Source organism: Schistocerca piceifrons, chromosome 5 (assembly GCF_021461385.2).
Source record: "Schistocerca piceifrons isolate TAMUIC-IGC-003096 chromosome 5, iqSchPice1.1, whole genome shotgun sequence".
Lineage (NCBI taxonomy): Eukaryota > Metazoa > Arthropoda > Insecta > Orthoptera > Acrididae > Schistocerca > Schistocerca piceifrons.
Window position 1 is genome coordinate 251,134,839 of NC_060142.1, and position 20,691 is coordinate 251,155,529.

The following is a 20,691-nucleotide window of genomic DNA, read 5'->3' on the forward strand; positions in this document are numbered from 1 at the left end:
CACTTTGATGCATAGAGCTTATAACTAGACTTCACTGACCACAGTTTCTTAACAGGACTAACACCTACCTCTGTAGTTGAATGACTCAGGGTATTCAATTCCTCTTCTATTGATGCAAAATCTGCATCATCTACACCATGGGAGGCTTCATCTTGTTCACCTTGTTGTTATTCTGTCAAAACATTTGTAACACAAAAAGTCGTTACTGGAAAGATCTTCACTTTGAAACAGCTTCAAATGAGAACACTTATTCCCAACCTGAACAATTTTTTTTTTTTTTTTTTTTTTTTTTTTTTTTTTTTTTTTTTTTTTTGTGTGTCTTATATATCACTCTTTTATGGCTATGCAAATAGTCAGCACACTTAACTCTCCTGTGGCCCCAGTCAGATGACATTTCAAACAGTCCTTTTCACAAAACACACTGCAACTGTATCGACTGGCAAATTCCGCATGAAATGCAGAACTCACTAGACGGTCTCAAATTTCTTAGAAGCCTCTTCAGTAAACAAAGTAGCACTGAACACTACAATACAGCAACCTTCAATGAACAACCACGACAAAGAAACTGACAAGAACCGTCAACAAAGTATAAGAAATATCTGCATCAATGAAAGTGAAAAGAATAACTGTAACAAGGAAAGTGATGAGAAATAACTGCAACCAAGACAATAGAAATAAACATTGTAACAAAGAAATTAGTAAGAAACAACTTCAGTGAAGACATACATTATGCTTAAAAAATTCTAAAATCAAACCTGTCCAACTTAAAAGTGGAAGTTCTCCTTTTCAGGGAATGTACAACTATATGGTATTAATCAACAGAAAAAAATAAAGATTTTATGGATTGGCATTTTGGGGGAAAAAAAAATTACATAAATTATAAAAAGTTCAGAATGCTATAGTAAAAGAACTTTGACAGGTAAGTCCAAATGGAGGATTTCTCTGTAATCGGAAGGTAATCATCTTTCAAATAAAACAAACCAACAAAATAGCTAGAACTGCTCCAGAGACACAGCATTTTAAATTTTTTTCTGAAATTCACATCTTCAAAATGGTGTTCGCGGTGTCACCTTTGGAGACCTATATCTTGGAGCAGGACTTTTTTTTTGTGGAGAAAACAAAAAATATGTCTTCCTTACTTAGTCCTTCATTGTAACATATTTTAAATTCAATAACATCAATCTGAGATTATGAAGGTGACACCCTAACATTATGGGAAAACTTTGATGAACAAAGAGCCCTTGCAATGAACAAGGTAGTAATTAATGAACAAGTCAATATAAGTAATAACTCACCAGCCTCTTAGCTACTATAACAATAACAAACAGATGTAAAACAAACTCATTCTCTTGTGCGCCCCCCCTCCACACACACACACACACACACACACACACACACACACACACACACACACACACACAGACGACAAATGAGCAGATATCAAACCGTACATACACATGACACAAAGATGAAGGATAAACCTACTGGCAACACTGCACACTATAAACAGACACAGTGAATAATGGAAGTGAGGTGTTAAAAAAAAAAACCTCACGAAACCTGTGCTGCGAGAGTTGTTTCTAACCAGACAGAACAAAAGGAAACTTAATACATTAGCATATTTCTAACTACTATATAACACATTCACCGGAAAATGTAGCATCTATTTTTGGCAACATTCGCATCTATTTTTTTGTTTGTAAGTGATTAGATGTTCAAATGTAAAAGGTTGTCATGGTACACGAGTGAAGACAAACAAAGCCTTATTTCATTGAAATTGAGTGTTAAAAAGTGTTGATTGGGAACATTTAGACTGAAACGTTTGCTTTTGGAAAAACTTTAACATCTTTTTCTTCTGTAACAGCCTTTGTTTTCTTTGGCCATATTTAAGCTTTCAAAAGTGATTGTTCTGTTGAAAAGCAGCAGCATTTTCCCCCTGACAAATTTCAAAATCTGCTGACTATTAATTTTGGTCTTTCGTGGTCATTCAGCATAGAAATAGGACCAAACATACGGTAACTCTATTTTAATGGTAGGGGAAAAATTTCAGCGTAGTTGAAAAACATTACATATTTAGTTTTTCACTATAGCACAGAGCGCGGGCACTATAGGCTATAGTGGCAGATGGCCCGGAGTATAAACAAACTAGAATTGTTGATCACCAGAGGGGAGAGGAGTGGTGCAGGTTAACAAGCACCACCACTTCCTCCTCCTCCTCCTCCTCCTCCTCCTGCTCCTCCTCATGGGGCAGCAGCCTACAGCAGAACTGACACATTGTCATGGGTATCGCAGATATCTTCTGGTGTTGTGTAAGGGTTGTGAATGAAATCCATGCTGGACCAGGTAATGCCCAACACACAGCAGTTGGGAACAGCTACCACCCTGTGGAATTGCTTTTTGCAGATAGCAGAGTATTGTTAATGAAGTAGTTCATGCCTGACCTGTAGCAGTATTCGGCGCAACCACATTTCAAAATGTCCGCCACCTAGTTTTCTATGTTAAGTGTTCGCTATCTACCATCTTTCGAGGGTTAGCTGACAAACAATCATACATGTTTCTTTGTTACCAAATGCTAGGTCCCACAGCTGAGTATCCTGTTACATTATGTGGATGTATCTTAAATAGACAATTCAACTGCTCACAGTTGGCCTGGCATCAGACCATTGATACATCACTGTTTCGTACACTTATTATTTTGCAAATAGGTTATTATGCACGTAATTTTTTAAAATTGGGGTTTGCCAGATGACATGCAATACCAGTAACTGGAAATTGGTTACATTTTTCAGTATTTATGTGTGGAAAATAAAGCTGTTTCAGTCTCTCTCTGGTAAAATATTCCATGTGGATACAGTTTTCTATGAAATAGTGTGTGTTGAGTAATTTCATGTTTTTGCATTTTGAGGCAAAATTCTCATTTATTTTGCATTTATTGCAAAATATAAATTTTTTCGGTCCTTATTTATTATGTAAATAAAACGAACTTGTGTTACAAGCACTAAAGACACTTCACAAATAAGAAGTGAAAAGTGTATGGCCAAAAAGAAACACTGCCTTTCATTTAATTGCAAAGACGGAATAAACCTTCATGAAAATACGTATACTTGCATATTCTTGACGTGTTTGCTGTAAGTATCTGGCAAGTGTTTTGTTCCTTGCAATAAGCCTTATACGTAATGTTAGGTGCTTGTCAGCCTGCCTTTAGAGGGCGCATTTATGCTGCAGTCTCGTGGTGCACATCACCAGGACACTTAACTGGCTGTGATAAACACACTGCCTATTGGCCAGCCACAAAGATATATTTACCCTGCAGCTGCTGCTTGATCTTTGGAGTAACATGTGTGCTTCTCTCTACATTTACATGCAGATGTCAAGAAAGAGGCATCCACCTAAATGCGTGCCTCTACTAGTTTGTGGGACAAGCGCACACACACATGGGACTACTGTATTTGCTAGGTGCACAGGTGTAAGTGGATCTTGACACTTGAACAGGGGACTTCAGTATAATAAAATTTTGTAATGTCATTTTCTGGTTTTCATTAAAACTTCATTTCTGGTGTTATCATTCTTTTAAATTTACAATCAGAAATGCAAATTGGGCATATAGCATGAAAAAAGTATTTCTAGCACCCATACTTACAAACGCATCAGCCAGCATAAATTTATATATAAAAAAATTGTTGTAGTAGAATTAAATTTTTAATATTTTAACCCTTTCAGGGAAACCAATCCAAATTGGGATATCGAAATTAGGGATGATGTGATAGAAGAGTGTAACAAACATGGTGGTGTCTTGCATGTTTATGTAGACAAAGCATCATTACAAGGAAATGTCTATGTAAAGTGCCCCTCAATCAGCACAGCTGTGGCAGCAGTGAACTCGTTACACGGCAGGTGGTTTGCAGGTAATGTTATTTCTTCCTTATTCTATGGAAACTAGTAATGTATTTTCATTGCAAAGCTATTTAGCTACATGATCTAAACTTTAAGAAAAAGAAAAAAAATTAATTTTTTGTAGCAGCATTATTTTGAATACTTAACTTTTATCTATTGCTAAATTCTCTGATTTCTATCATGAAAAACTTAGAATTGGTCTTTGTAAATCATACTCATAGAAGTACTCTTCCAGCACTTTCAGAAGTCTATGAGTATTATCTCTTACAAAGCCAACAGCATTTTCAGGTATTTTTTTAAAGCATTTTTGGGCCAAAACTATGTGGTATGAATGTTTGCAAATGAATTTTCACTCTTCAGTTGAATACACTCCCAGTTTGAAACTTCTGTGGCAGGTTAAAACAGTTTGTTGGACTGGGATTCAAACCAAAAACCTAGAAGTTTCACAAGCATATCTACTGACTAGCCATGACTCGCAACTAGAGATTAGAAATGTAGAGACTGAGTCTTATGTTGAGGATTGCAAACACTAGAAATCAAGGTGCTGCTGTTGCGTCAGTGCTATATTGCCTTCCTTCCTACGTGTTGTAGTTCTGAGAGTATGAAGAGTGTGAGAACAGTGGCACTGCAGTCACTTCCTCCACTGGCACACACTTTCGCTCATAGTGAAGTGTGCTGAAGCAGAGCTATTTGTGGCTTAAAACATAACGAAGTTCATTCAATAGAAACAGAATGGTTGTATTTTGTTTTTCACCTCCACATGTGAGAAAACATGTGCTCTTGTCACTGTTATGTCCCTGCAGTCGAAGAGTGCACTATTTGTGATTTTTTTTGGACATAGAATCATGCATGCATTTATGGACTAATAGTTGTGTAGCTTATTTATTTTTGCTACCTTTTTTGAAGCTCATGAATAATTAATCACCAGTTGGAGAATACACTTCATAGTTGTCCTAGTTCAGGTACTTCTGTGGCAGACTCTCATAACATGTCAAAAATGTGTGTGGCAAATAAATTGCATGTGTGTATCAACTTAACTGCTAGATATTCACTGAATAGAGATTTACAGTAGTCTTGAAAAATTTTTGTATGGTTACTGATTGCTAACTTCCAGTCATTGTCCACGCCCAAAGATTGCATATGTAGTGGCAATGCTACCAAACCACGGTTATGTTTATAGACTTACAAACTCATGTACTTGCTCTCCTTTCTACACTGGTGTAGTCCACTTGTACCTGACAACAGACTCAAGTGACAAATTTTTCAGTTGAATGGACAGCAGTGGAGATTAAAGAGTAGAATCTCTGAGTGTACAGAGAGTTCTAAGGAGATGTCATAGGAGCCACTGATGAGTTTAAAGCAAGTATTCAGAGCTCATCTCTGATCTCTACTCACGACTTGTCGTTAGAGCTTTACTTCTAGAAGTTCCTTTGTTCTGTCTACCATCTACCAAACTAAACAGAAATTCTTCTGCACATTTTACAGAACTAGCTCTCTTGTGAAGTTGGGAAGATAGGGAAAGTTACTGGCAGAAGGTAAACAAACTGTGACGGGTAAGGTGTGCTTGATTAGCTTACTTGATGGAGCATGTGCCTGTGAAAGGCAGTGTCCAGGTTTGAGTCCCAGTACAGCATACAGTTTTAATCTGCCAGACTGTTTAAACATTTTGAATATTTGGAAGTGAATAGCCTTTTCTTTCTCCTCTACCTCTTATTTTTTTTTCAAATTTTTAAAAATCGCTTCCATTTAATTAGATACTAAGATCGGATCTTTATTTGTACCATATTTGAAAGTATATCTTCAGTAGTTTTCTTGGAAAATGCAAGTGAGTGGAAGGAAAGGGTTAATCCAAGGAAAAAATTGTTCAAACTTTAAAGCTACATTTATTTTTATATTAGTCATCCACAACTTCAGAATGTTCACATCCGTAACTTTCATGACAATCTGTATCATCTTCATGTTTCTTCTTGATGTTTCACGTTTTATTAATTTTAATATTTTCTTGGAGCGGTGTCCTCATAACCTCAAATCAATTGAATGATTACATTCTGCTACACTGGCAGCCATTTGATGGATTAAAATATCATTTTATTTTGCTTTCAAAGCAAAAGGTAAGGGTATTTTAATCCATTCAGTGACAACCAATGTGGCAGAAGATATCATTCAGACATCTAAGTAATTTTATTAGTAACTATTACAACAGTTACAATTTACTTGTTATCCATTCCCCTTAGGTTAGATAAACCCTTAATTAATTGCATGATTTTTGATATGTAAACACTCACATTGTGGTATATTTGACCTGAAAATAAAACAGCACTATAGCTTTCCAAGAAATAATAACCTTGATTATATATTTTTGCATCCTTTTAAAATAATAATGAATTGAATAATATTTTGATTAATTTCCAAATAACTAATTTTTGGAAGTGACTGTTCAGTAACCTTCAACCCATTTAGTGTTGTGGATGTGTTAACATGCACCGTCGCTGCTGCCCCCGGGTTCTGTGGACGTGTTTACATATGCCTTTGAGCCTTTCATCAGGTGCTCTGGACATGTTTGTGATTGGCCTGTATAGCCTTTGTGCTCTCGACGTGTTAAGGTGGGCTGCTGCTTGGGTCACTGTGTGCTCTGGGCATGTTAATGTGTTGAGGCATTTAGCAGCCATGTAGAGCGGCGAAGTACCCGCATATCTACCCAAAGTGCACAGTAGCTTTCTGAAGTTCAGCCATTTTCTATTTTGAGTGAGAAAATGGCACGCCATAGTGGTTCTACAGTGGAAGACATAGTGAAGATGGTGACAGGCAATTATACCTTGTACATGCTATCGCAGGATAATGAAATCTGGAGTAGAGGAGCCTCCATATAGAGACAACTTTAGTAGTGTTGGTGGCGAGGCTAGTTAGCTGTTACATGTAGCTACAAACCATTCTAAAGGTTGTAAATAAACAGGTGCTGATGGAAACTGAAGTAATTAAAACATAGTTACCAAGCGATTATGTCTTGACATAATGAGTGGCCCACATAGAATATCGTAAATATTGTGCGCGATGTTGCAGTATTCTCTTTTGATGAGATATTAAATGCTGTTAAAAGAAGTACATCTTTCCACAAAAGAAGAAGAAGAAGAAGGAGGAGGAGGAGGAAAGAAAGAAAAACATAATTAGTTCTATATCTTGATAGGTAGAAAAAATTTTAAAGTATTAATCATACAGAAAAATATGCACCATTCGTTTCAATATCTTGAACTATTTATGAAATACAATTTGTGTTAAGATTACATGATGATGAACGCTGCACATGGACTGACCACTGGATGCACTGTGCAACCCTCCTGTAACTATAAAAACCAACATCTCAGGAACAGTGATGTATACTCTCTGCTCGAAATAGAATGTTGATATTTTAGCTATATTTCATAAATGGCAGTAAATGACCTAAAATGAACCATACACAAAGTTTACGCAGTCTGTTTTAATTCTGAAAAGCTGTTAACATTTCATGCAATGCTTTCTTTACTTACTTAGTTGCAGCACAATAACTAAGACAAACAACAAAAAGAAATACAGTCCTTCACCGAGTGGAGATATGGGGCTGTAAGGTGTGGAAGAATCAAATTTTTCACCGAATAGTTTTCTTAAAATCGAATAATGTCAGCTCAAGTGTTGCTGTCAGCACATGTAATGCTGCTGTGCTGCACACGCAGTACAGGGTAATCACATCACACCACTTCTTGTTAGATAGCTTGGCAATATATCCTTGTGCGACAAAATGTTCAGTTTCCTATTGTATGCAAAACAAATTGTACATGAAATTGTTGAAGTCAAATCATGAAATGGAATCAACAAACATGGAGTGAAAAAGTTATCACTATGGTTTCCAGTAACTACCAATGTATTGTCACAGATAGATTCATCCTTTCCTTGAGTTACCACAGTTATGAATATTTGAAGGACAGCAGATATTTTGCATGAGTTACTGAGGCAAATCTAAAGCAATATGTCACTTTCTTCATAGGCTTCTAAAATCCTACTAAAAGCTCCAAAAAATGTAATTCATAGGTGTGAAACAGTATTGATATACCTGTTTGTCTGTGTATAATTCATTTCTAGAGGAGCTTCACTGTGAACAACTTAAAGTTGTCAGAGTAACTCTATTTTATATCGGGGGTCGCAAAACGAGAGCAACAAATAGTCGCACCCAGCACACCAGGAATATTCAGCACAGGTGCGCCAGAACATGAGGCAAAACCAGTACACAGGTTGCGGCTGGAACACAATCTGTCTGCGCGGGTAGTGGTTTTAGGTGACAACAAAGCCGCACTCACAGTAGAATGCAGCAAGCCCATGTGTAGCAGTCAAGGGATTAAAGACAAGAGACATAATATTTGACATGTTATGTGGTATAAAATGTTCATCCTTCTTCTTAGCCATTGCAACATGTGTAGGTCATCTTTATGTGACACCTTTTTTTTGCTAGGCTGACCCTGTTTGTCACATCCTGTGTGCTGGCACCAATTTCTGTCCCTAGGCTTTTGTCTTGTATCTCGAGGTGTATAGTTATGTTCATTCTTAGGATAGCATAGATAACAAAAGTCCTGTTACATTCTTCGGGAATTCACATCTTGCAACTTATCAGAGCTCGGTTTGTAAAGGCTATATCAATTCAGAGTACACACATTTACCATATGAACGGAAAAAAAACCACTGATGGTTATCATTTAATCACAAGAAAATATAAAAAGCCTGTGATTTATATTTTAATTTTCTTATCTGACTATATTTTAATATGTTGCTTGACTTTATTCTTGTTGTTATGTTGACTTTTAAGTAGCATGGTTGGCAAGAGATATTACTTCTTCTATCTAAAAATCCAGCTATGCTGGACCACAGCAACTTTGTTTTTCATCAAAACTTGTACACTAGTTGGTGTAGTGTTGAGTCAAAGAAAAAAGTTAGTAGTATCAGTACTTGGCTAATATTTCTGGCGTAAGCTTAAAAACATAGTTAGTCATTCATAACTCCACACTTTGGAAACATTGAAAGAAAAACTCACTGAAGTCTTCAGAATAGCAATGCAATGCAGTGCAATGGAAAAACCTTTATTATGTATGTTTGAGCTCCTGTGGCAGGTACTGTCAAGCACAGCAGTTTCCTTGTCAGTCTTTTTCCTCTCATCTCTAATGTTATTTTCATCAGAGTGAAGTAAAACCTGGTATCTCCTGTATGGCACAGTAACTGTAAATACATCAGCGTCATATACATGGTGCTCAGAAAGTGTCTGTAAAGCTTGTAAGGGTGTTAAAGGTTTGGTAGCGCTGAGAAATAATTGTTCAGAAAAAATTTTGGTACACTGTGCCATTTCATAGTTAATTTGCATTGAAGTTGGCCAGTCGGGCTGTTGCAAGTGCAAATTAAAGCGGCTCACCAGAGACAGTGTTGGCAAATGCGTTCTTTGTTTGGCTTCCTAAAAACCAAACGAGAGAGAAATACAAAAGTAGACACGGGATGCTATTGTAAGGATCGAACCTGTGGTAAATGCTGAGCATTCTCGTGAATTATGAGAACAACTGACACTAAATGTATCTGGCAGACCACTTGAGTTTGCGCATACAACAGCCTTCAATGCTAATTAACTTAGAAACAGTGCAATATATTGAATTTTTTCCTTAACAATTATTTTTCAGCACAACCTACCCTACAACACCCTTCCATAGCCCACAGGTCAGTCACATGAAGGTGGGAAGCTTTGTAAGTTGTTGCTTATAGCAGAAGACCCAGAAAGGCATTGATCTGCTGAATCTTGTGCATCACAAGAAGTGTCAAATCGTCCATAGATGTTCATCTGCGAATTAGTGTATGTAACAATGTCATCCCATCAGTTTATCATCAAAATAAGGAGATTATTTCCATAGAAGTCTTTGCTGCTGCAGCCTATCCTAAAGTGTGTGGGTTACGAGAAAAGGTGTTACTGTTTTTGGATCTTCCCCTATGACTAACTGGTTTCGTATCATCTTTACTCATAATAGTAACAAATGATTTTGGAGATTTATCACTTGAAGTGGCGACCACATCTGAATATGTATTCACATTCACTTATTTAAATGGTTTCTTCTCCATCTTTTTGATTTTTATCAGATAGAGATTGTTAGTCATTAGTTCATTGCAGTGGTGACATAATTTCTTCATGTACGAGAAACGTCAACCTTTTCTGGAAGAACATGAAACATTTGAAATTTTGACGTAACATGTAACTGGTCAGAAAAATGAGTTAATGCATATGAAGAACAATGATGAAGACAACACACAGATACTCATTTGAAATTTCCTGTGTTGAGAAATGAGGAGGAGCAATCTGTTTTACTTGGTAAAAAGCTTTCTGTAGCCAAGATCGCATAAATACATATTCATTTTCGACAACCAGTTTCGACAGGCTTTGCTTTCATCTTCTGATCTTCAAAAATTTTTTGTTTTTGGTATTGTATACACTGTCGAAGTTAGTTCATCAGTGAATTAAACATGTCAAGCTAACTTAAAATAGATATGGTATTGTAAATTTTTCTTTACGTTGTGTTTTTTAGGACTTAACAATCATCTGTTAGTGCTACATATACGGACATGGCCATGTGCACAAGGTGCTTTTTGATTTTAAATGTTTTATTTCCAACAAACCATCACATAATGTGGTACATTTTATCATCAATATCACAATGAACGTGTTGTGTAACAAAGTTTTTTGAAGACCACAAGATGACAGCAATGCCTTTCAAAAACGGTTGTTACATTATAGTTTTTTACATAGATGCTATTGTCTCTTCACTGAAATATGGAGAAACACAGGTAGTTACATTGGATCAAAGCATGCAGTACAAGAAAACAGTGAGGGTAAAAATGGTTTTAAAAAGAGCTCAAGAGACAGCCACACTACAGGAGTTTATATAGAAGAAAAACTACCCAGTTATATTGACATGATACCATTAATTACAAGTTAAACTAAAGTGCCTGTCTCAAATTCCCCCATTTCAGTAGCCTGCCTTGTATTTCCATTATTGTGACTCTATCTGTATTCCCATTGTTACAACCCCCCCCCCCCCCCAAAGCTCAGGGGTTGTAATATGTCAGAACAGCCAAGAGGTATGGTTTGGGTTGGGAGAGAGGGATGACTCGTGCCGAAGTGTGCAGAGAAACACAAGCAGTTGCATCGCTGACTTTATTATATCAAAGGTACATGGCCGGCCTTGCGCTGAACTTGGCGATGGCAGCATGCTTGGGTCAGTGCCTATGTGAATGCTAGAATCCGCAGCATTGGCGTCCGGTTGCCCAGCCTTGCGGACATAGCGATCCTACTCGTGCCACGGCTATGCCCTTGGCCCGGAACACGGCTGACTGGTCCCTCAAACGCAACTCATGGACCCCATGTAGAGTGCCATCGTAGTGAGGCTTAGCAGCTCTGGCAATCTGTCAAAGGCAGCTCGTTCAGTGTCTGCAGACAGTTCCGCATCCGGGAGTCTGCAAGTTCGTGCTCCGGCCCCATGCTTGCAGATGGCAACTTCCAGTTCACCGGATGATGTCACCCAGGGAATGGAGGCTAGCAGCCCTCTCGCTCTTCACACCGGTGTAGCTCCAAGGTGTGACACACCCTGCCACAGCAATGATGCTTCCATGCATCTGAGGTTGGAGGTGGCTGCAGTGTGTCGGTTGGCTTCCAGTATCCATCACCAAAAGGTCATCGTGGTTGCCCTGCAACTTAACATCGACTCAACATATTAATTATATTCCCACAAAGTTTCTTACAAATTTGTATAGATTTCTCATCATTATTAGAGATATAGTTTCAAGCAACAAAACATCACTTGTAGTTCATGAAAGGCACAGAATTAAAAAGCCAGCAAGGCTAAGGACATTTGAAGGTCTTGTGTCAAGATCTTACTGTTTGGGGCTTACCTTTGGGATCTGCAGGCTTGTGGAGCCGATTACAAGAGAACCGTGTCAACTATTAGTCAGTAGTTACAATTAACAACACATTTTTTAAACTTTTAAGCCAACATTATTGAAACATTAAATGGAATTAATGTGGGTTGAGTATTCTCTCCTCTCTCTCTCTCTCTCTCTCTCTCTCTCTCTCTCTCTCTCTCTCTCTCTCTCTCTCTCACACACACACACACACACACACACACACACACACACAATATATATATATAGTATTCTTATTTACGAACTGCCTCTCTGTGAACTTATTTGCTTTTCAAAAATGTAAAATCAACGGGTCTGTGGTTCAGTCTGAAGTCATCTAGGGTGTTTTTCTGTCCCTTGTTTCTTTTATATCCATCATTGATTGGTATATATGAAAAACGAAAAGTTCTGCTGTTGTTTGGAATCCTAGTAGGCCCTCTGTTACTGGCTCGGTCAGTCCATTCAAAGGTCTGAGGAAGGTAAAATCATACTGACTATAATAAGACTATGCCTAATACAATATTGCAGTGTTCCAAAATCATTCTGACTGAGGATACTTTACTCTACCCTTTATTGTATAAATCAGTAAGAATAATAGAAATATGCCATCTCTAAGTTGTTTTATCCCCACGATCAGGCCAGCTTACGTCTGCTTCCTTTATAAACATAGACGTAACTCCATTCTGACCTTCAAGTTTTCATTAACTAAAAATCAACTGGAATCTCTTTAATAAAACCACTGTGGTTAGTGTCATGATGCAGTCATATTAGTGGCCATGATCTGTAACTCTGTCATCTTGGAAAAAAAAAAAAAAGAGAGAGATTGATTTCATTACTGTTTCTCTCTACATAAATGCTCCATTCTATTCTTCATATTTATGCTTCTTAGACAACATTGTAACTATTGGTGTACCAATAGTAATTGCAATTTTGTTTAAACAGTGTTACTATACAGAGAAAATAGTGTTACTATACAGAGAAGATAGTGTTACTATACAGAGAAGATAGTGTTACTATACAGAGAAGATAGTGTTACTATACAGAGAAGATAGTGTTACTATACAGAGAAGATAGTGTTACTATACAGAGAAGATAGTGTTACTATACAGAGAAGATAGTGTTACTATACAGAGAAGATAGTGTTACTATACAGAGAAGATAGTGTTACTATACAGAGAAGATAGTGTTACTATACAGAGAAAATAGTGTTACTTACCATGATGTACAGTGTTAATGCAACAAGATGGGTGCACGTGTACAGACTTTTAAAGTTGACTAGAGCTACTTCACATTGCAGCTGGAGTTGCTCAAGGATGATTTTGTCTCAAAGTTTGCTGAAAAAATATATGTTGAAGTTCCTTTGATACCTCTAAAAACTACAGTATTTTGATTTTCTGATGACCTGTTAAAATGCTACAGACCCCTCTAAACGAGAGTATTTGTGAAAATGTCGTAACAAAAGGGAAAACTGAAAAATTGTAAGAAAGAAACCATAAGTGATAGAGATCTGAATTTATTTTCAATAAATACTTTATTCTTAATACTATGAGACATGATTAATACACACACACACTTCTGAGCTTTTCGATTTTTTTTTTCTTCTTTTGAAAATAAACTATAAAAATTTGCAACTTTTTATGAATTTCAAAATTATGTTTTGAAAATAAGAATAGTCACTGGTGTTAACTGCCTTGAGAAATGGACTTTTGTCAGCTATGACATCAATGCATAAAATTCTTAAACTATCAAAATATTTGTACATAAAGATGAAAGAATCTGAATTTTTTTGTTATTTGGAAGCTATTGATTCCAAAACCCCAATTCTAAATGCTCTAAAAATTTCATGGCATGCTAGTTGGCAGTTTTCTTAGGGAATGTACAAACAGAATGGGAAATGCTTGCCTGTATGAAATGTGAGAAATTTTTTAGGTAGACCTACCTCTACACTAAAGGTAAAAAATCAGACACTTAAATATTTAAATTGATAGCTGATTTTAAGTAAATGTCATGCAATCAAATAATTATTTCACAACGTTATAAGTGAGAGGGAAAACAATTTATAATTTGTTAGAAAGCATTTTATAACAAAAATGAGATATATAGAATGTTTATACCCATTTTTCTTTTATTATGATATTCACAAATTATTATTGACTTCTGTCATGATTTTACTTCTTCATGACTTTTCGTGAATTAAAATTGCCTACGATCAACACTGCAATGTTCAGAAGAATTCATCGTTTTTCTCATTAAACTTTTATAGCCAAGCTGAACTTGCACATGGACAAGGATGATCCAACAAGAGCAGTACTTGAAAATGGTGGCTTACTACAAGGTCTTCTAAAGTATACTGTGGTCTCTGCATTTCACACACAGCAACAGGCTACATTTAATAGATAACCTTTCTTGCAAAGTATGTGTCACTCTGGGATGCAAGCCATTAGCGACTTAATTGAATTCCTACCACAGGCGTCATAGCAGATCACTCTTCTCCCCCCCTCCTTTTTTTTTTTAATTCTCTTAGTGTACTTACATTTAAAATTACGAGTTTCATGTTTGTTACTAATGTTGATATGGTCTGTACAAATCCAGTAGCATATTGTATAGCATCAACGGCTTCATGCTGGAGATACTCGTGTTGTAGTATTTTTACAGAGACCTCCTACCCCATCACATGCACTTTTTACATGATCTATTGCAGAAAATATTCCTCCTGCTGAAAGCAGTTTTTAAAATAAGATGCTGCACCAACAGTCACATACACGTGTTTAGAAAATGCATAGCCTCTAAATGCTATGTCAATAATTATCATGCATGTGCAGTGTCATGACTGAGATCATAACTGACAATAGCAAAACAGTCTGATGTTCCAAGGAAATGAGCAACACGTTTGAATATTGATACCTGTGGTGTGTGCCATGGGTAACTTTGAATTTTTTTCTGCGAAGCAACAAACCAGTTCTAAACGAAGTCTAAATGGAGAACTAATGTGTCAGTGTTCTGGGATGTGGCTGATATTGCTTCTGCTATGGCCTGTCTCTGAATCCTCTGGATATGATGGTGAGCTATTTCTTATGTGACCCAGTGCCTAATCTCTCTAACAAACTTCTGTCTCTGCTGTCTTCTTCACCAACTCTCCTCCCTCCCACAATGCATAGGTTATATCATTGTCAGTATCCTGAAGGTGTAATGCTTCAAGAGTCATCACTTCAACACCAGTACACATTGCATACTTCTGCAACCAACATTTATCTTACTGCTTTTGACATGTACACAAAAGTGTCAGGTCCATCTCTATGTACTTCTTCCCTGTGACATTACTTATGGTGAAACAGACAAGTTTCAAATTAGTGCAGTAAAATACATGTTCGTACTTCCATCACTGACTGGCATTTTACCCATTTTGATTGTAAGGAGTAGAATTTTGAGAGACCAGTTTTTAAATTCTGGTTTTCCTTTTTCATTAGGAGATATGCTTCTCTTATTGATCTTGTCATATATCTTTTCACCTTTTTAACTTTTCACTATTTTTCACAAACGGAGATATCAGCCTGGTTAGTACTTTGCGTGCTTCAATCTTTGTCATCACTTAGGTAATATTTCAGAGCAATAGTAAGTGTATCATCTTAAAGCAGATGCCCACAGTAAGGATTTGGGCATGCCCAAATACCTTTCTCATTCTTTATTTTATGAACTTTTGAAATCAAATAATGTGAGGAAGTGGGTGTGTATTTCTGCATGTGCTCCTTAGAGTAGCTACCTGGTGTTAGTGTCAGTAACTGTACCTCCTCAGTATAGATGGCTGCTGAGATAGCAGTATTTAGGTTTTGAAACCACACATCACATTTCATGTACATGTCACTATCTTCAGGTTACTCACCAAGTTCATCTACATTATACACTTGACAAAGTTTTGAAGATGTTGCTTGTGTAAAACTTGTTTCAGTTCCTTTCATTTTCTTTTGACGTACTGTTGCTTGTGCTTCTCACCTTTCCTGGATGTTTAAGGGGGGGGGGGGGGTTATAGTAGGGGCTACAGCAGAAATGCTAACATTCAACGCATCAACTGCTTCACACCCAGGAATATAAACATCTGCACTGCCTTCTTCAGTTTCACATTTGGGTGATGGTGATTGTTCACGTGGGTTGTCACTAAATTTCTTGTAGTGACTGTAGCAATTCCTGCACAATGGGTGTGATGCTAATACTGTTACTTGAGGACAAAGATATTTCTGCAACACCTCTGACAGATTCACTACAACTGTGAAGTGTTTTTCGCTTTTCTTGAACACCACTTTCTTGTCTCTCTTTTTTTCATAGTCCATGCACTGACATTGTGTCTAACAAAATGTTCAAACCAAACACAAAGGTAAATGCAGAATGGTTTATCTGCAAGTTCTCACTCATTTGTTATAAACAGAAGAGCACTGAGATCAACAGTATTTCCAACATGCATATTTTACACTGGAAATTCAGTGATGTGAAATATGCAGAACATTGAAAATTTTTTAAGACTGTACACAGAAAAATATTACCCACTGTGTTTGCAATGACTGTTAATATGTTAACCAAACAATATTTTGTCACCAAGCAGTGGCAGAAAACACATACACAAGACTGTCATGATTGACAAGCTTCAGAGCCAGTGGCTCCTTCAGGCAAAAGTGTTGAAGGGGAAGGAAGAAGGGTAAAGGAAAAGGACTGGAGAGGTCTAGGAAAAGAGTTAAATTTTGGGGAAGTTACCGTGAACTGGGGGTCAGGGGAGACTTACCTTATGGGATGAAAAGGGAAGGCTGATTGTTGGGGACTGCATCGGATGAGATTTGAAAACCTGATAGCTTAAAGGTGGAAGGCAGGGTAATATCCAAGACAGAGATTGCTTCTAAAACATTGTGAATGAGTTAATAAGAGTGAGAAGGTAAGTGCACTCACGTAACAAGAGGTGGAAGGGGAAGTGAAAAATAGACAGTAAAGACAACAAAAGATATAGGAAATTAAAACGAAGTGAAGCAAACAGTAGGTACAGTGAAGAAAAGCTGAGATGGAAGAAATTAACGTAAATTAAGGCCAGCTGGGTGGCGAGAACCAAGGACAAGTTGTAGTGCTAGTTCCCACCTGTGGAATTCTGAGAAACTGGTGTCTGGGGGAAGAATCCAAATGGTGCGTATGGTGAAATAGGCATCAAGGTCATGAATGTCATGTTTTAGAGCATGCTCTGGAACAGGATATTGCAAGTTGCCGGTATATACCCTCTGCCAAGGGCCATTCATCCTAATTGATAATTTGGTGGTAGTCATGCCTATGTAGAAGGTTAAACAGTGTCTGTGGTGTATGACATGTCATTTCGCAGGTGGCTCTCCCTTTGATAGTATAAGTTTTGACAGTTACAGGGCTATTATAGATGATGGTCAGAGGGTGCATAGGGCAAGTCTTGGAGTGGAGACGGTCACAGGGGTAGGAACCATAGGGTAGGAGATGGGTTCAGAAGGAACATAGGGTCTGACAAGAATATTGTGGAATTGGGAGGGGGGCAGAAAGCTATTCTAGGTGTGGTGGGCAAAATTTCAGACAATGGATCTCATTTCAGGTCACGATTTTAGGAAATTGTGGCCCTGTCGAAGTAGCTGATACACATTCCAGACCAGGATAATACTGACTCACCAATGGTATGCTCCACAGCTGTTTTGTGGGAAAGGATGGCAACTGTCAAAATATAAGTACTGTTGTTTGTTGGTAGGTTTAAAGTGGACGGAAGTGTGTAGGTGAGGACAAGATCAATGCCAAGGAAAGTGGCATGGGATTCGGAATAGGAGCATGTGAAATTTAATTATTAATGATTTCCGTAGGAGTTTTTTAAATTTTTCCAACCTTTTTCGCTGCTATTCTTCTGATTTTGTATTTTTTTCTATATTTTGCACCCTCTGCTTATTTCTTTTATTTTGTTGCCACACTCATGATTTTTAACTCTCCTCTCTTGCCAGGACGATTCCCATTTTGTATTACACCCATTACTTTTGAAAACATGCCTTTGCACTATCAAAACTAAGGTCCCACATTCTGTTTCTTGAAACCTACTTGTCCCGCGGAGTCACTCCAAAAGGCCTAACATTTAAAGTCCCCATTTCTGGATGAAATCCTACCCTACACCAGGCTCTTCTACAGTTTAAAATACAGCAATCTCTTGCTCTTACCTGGCTAATCTGTGACCTACCAGATTTCTCTCCTCCTACAAAATCCTGCAGTTATCTGCCCCTCATATTTCCTTCAATGGTATCATCTGCCAAGCCAACTTCAAACTGCAACAACATGCCAGACTTTCACTCAAAAGGCTATCCCATGTTCTCCTAAACTACATGAACAGTAGTATTTCCCGTCCTGTCCTTATGCAGCTCCCTAAACAACCACATCATCAACCACCACTCCTCTCCTACAAACCAAGCTTGGCCAACCCCCTCAACATCCCACAGCCTTCAGCACTGCCTCCCAGACCAAGAATAACCCATAATCCCATGAACCAGTCGCAGCAGTGCAGTGTCCTTAACCTCTCATCCAAAGCACTCTCCCCTCCTGAATTATCTTTCAGCCCTAAACCTGCATTTGATCATGCTGCTTTGGGGAAAGACCTCCTTTCCTTCACATGTAATATCTATTGGAAATACTGCTTTGCAACCCAACCCCAAAACCTTTCCAACAGCAAACCTGACATTGAACCCTGCTTTGAACATTTAGACCACGATCCCAACTTGATCCTCCACCGCTGCCTCAAAATCATCTCTTACAAGCCTTCCAAGAATTCTTCACATCGAGCATTGCCTCACAACCCTTCCTCAGGTCCCTACAACATGAGCCTAACCTGCCCTCTGCGGAACTCCAGGCTCTGTTCCCTAAAAGCTGATGACTTCAATATTATCCTCCCAGCAGACAAAAGATCTACCACTTTAGTACTTGACTGAAAGGAGTATGTTAGTGAAGGTTTACAACCACCTCCACATACGGCGTCTGCCATCAAGATCTCATCCCTGTGATTCAAACTGACCTGCAGTCCCTCCTCAAAACCTCACACCCCTGACAATGACTAACACCTCAATCCATAGAACTTCTCACCCCCACCAAAACCATGCACCCCCATCTTTTATCTACTTCCTAAATCCACAAATCCAATCATCCTGGCCATCCTATAAATGCTGACTTCAAAGCACCCACCGAACATATGTATTCTTTAGTTAATCAACACCTGCAACCTATAGTACAAAACTCTCATCCTACATCAAAGATACCAATCATTTCCTAGATCTGAAATCCATGCATTTCCCACTCCCACCACACACCTTGCTTGTCACCATTGACACCACCTCCCTCTGTACCAACACCCCCCACGTACATGGTCGGTCTGCTGTTGAACATTTCCTCAGTCAGCATCGACCTGATTCCAAATCTATGAAATCCTTGCTACTCACCTTAATCAACTTTATACCTACCAACAACTACTTCATCTTTGAGGGGGAGGCATACAAACAGATCAGGGGTACGGCCGGGGGAATCAGTATGGCTCCTTCCTATGCCAACCTTTTCATGGGTCACTTGGAAGGGGCTTTCCTGGGATCAATAAGTCTTCAGGCCCTGGTTTGATTTAGATACATTGATGGCATCTTTACCACATGGACTCATGGTGAGGCTGACCTACTAAAATTCCTGGAATCTCTAAATTCCTTCTCCCAATTAACCTACCAACAAACAACAGTACTTACATTTTGACAGTTGCCATCTTTTGCATCTTTTCCATGTCAAACGTTCCCTCCCATACAGAGACAGCAGCTGAGGCAAACATATTTGTTCAGATGCAGACTCTTCACAGCAATACACCACCATTCTCACCTCAGCCTTCACTGCACTTCCCCACCAGCCTAGTTAAAAAGCAGATTTCCCGGGCCATCATATCCAATGCTGGTACTGCTGATCCCTCCACAAAACAGCTTCAGAGTGCACCATTGGTGAGTCAGTATTATCCTGGTCTGGAATGTGTTAATCAGCTACTTTGGCAGGGTCATACTTTTCTAAAATCATGCCTTGAAGTGAGATCTATTCTGTCTGATAAGATTTTTATCTATCCAATTAAATAATTTTATCAATAATTGATCGTTTTCATTGTTACATAAACAATATTTTGTGTAATTCTCAAAAGTTTCCAGGTAGGATTTTCGAGTAAATAACTCATAAAAACCCGTAAAAGGCAATTTTTAGTAATACATATTTACATAATACAGATAGCTGGAGCAGAGAAGATACTGTGTTTATAATTACATCAGTAGTATCTGGTAATATGACACAAAAGATAGCATTCTGTGACTTTCCAAATTAGGAAAAACAATTTTAAGTGGAAAAATTAACTTAAAATTTGTATTTTCGTCTTAAATTTGTAAGTTAAAGGAAGCCCATAAGTGTGTGGGCGTCAACTAAATTTCGACACACTAAGAGGGCGCTTTAACACAAAACATCTGCCAGATCCCAAGTACTTTTGGTTCTCTACTGTTTTAAGAGTTAGAAATATACATTTTTTAAAGGACCATACCATTCACAAAAATTAAGATAAAATGAAAATAATTTATTTCTTTTCACTTACGAGATAGGGGTCTAATATATATTTTTCCCCTGAGAAATTCATGACCAAGAGTTGACATGACCTGTATGAGTTGAGAGGTAGTGCCCAAAGGTAGGAAAGTCGACAATAGTTTGGAGTGTGGTATGTTGATCCAGTGCCCCTCCATTCTGCATCCAGGGATGAATAACTGAGGATGGCATGGCGATTGGTTGATTATTGCATGGTCTTCAGGGTCTGATCGTGGG

At 38.0% G+C, this 20,691-nt stretch overlaps 1 protein-coding gene across 1 annotated transcript in view; it reads left to right on the plus strand.

Moving 5' to 3' along the window:
• Positions 1–20,691, plus strand: part of LOC124798057 (RNA-binding protein 39) — a 76,656-nt gene that overhangs the window by 45,287 nt on the left and 10,678 nt on the right. The window contains exon 13 of the mRNA XM_047261285.1: positions 3,721–3,905. Coding sequence (XP_047117241.1) covers positions 3,721–3,905 — 185 coding nt within the window. The remainder of the gene's footprint in view (positions 1–3,720; positions 3,906–20,691) is intronic.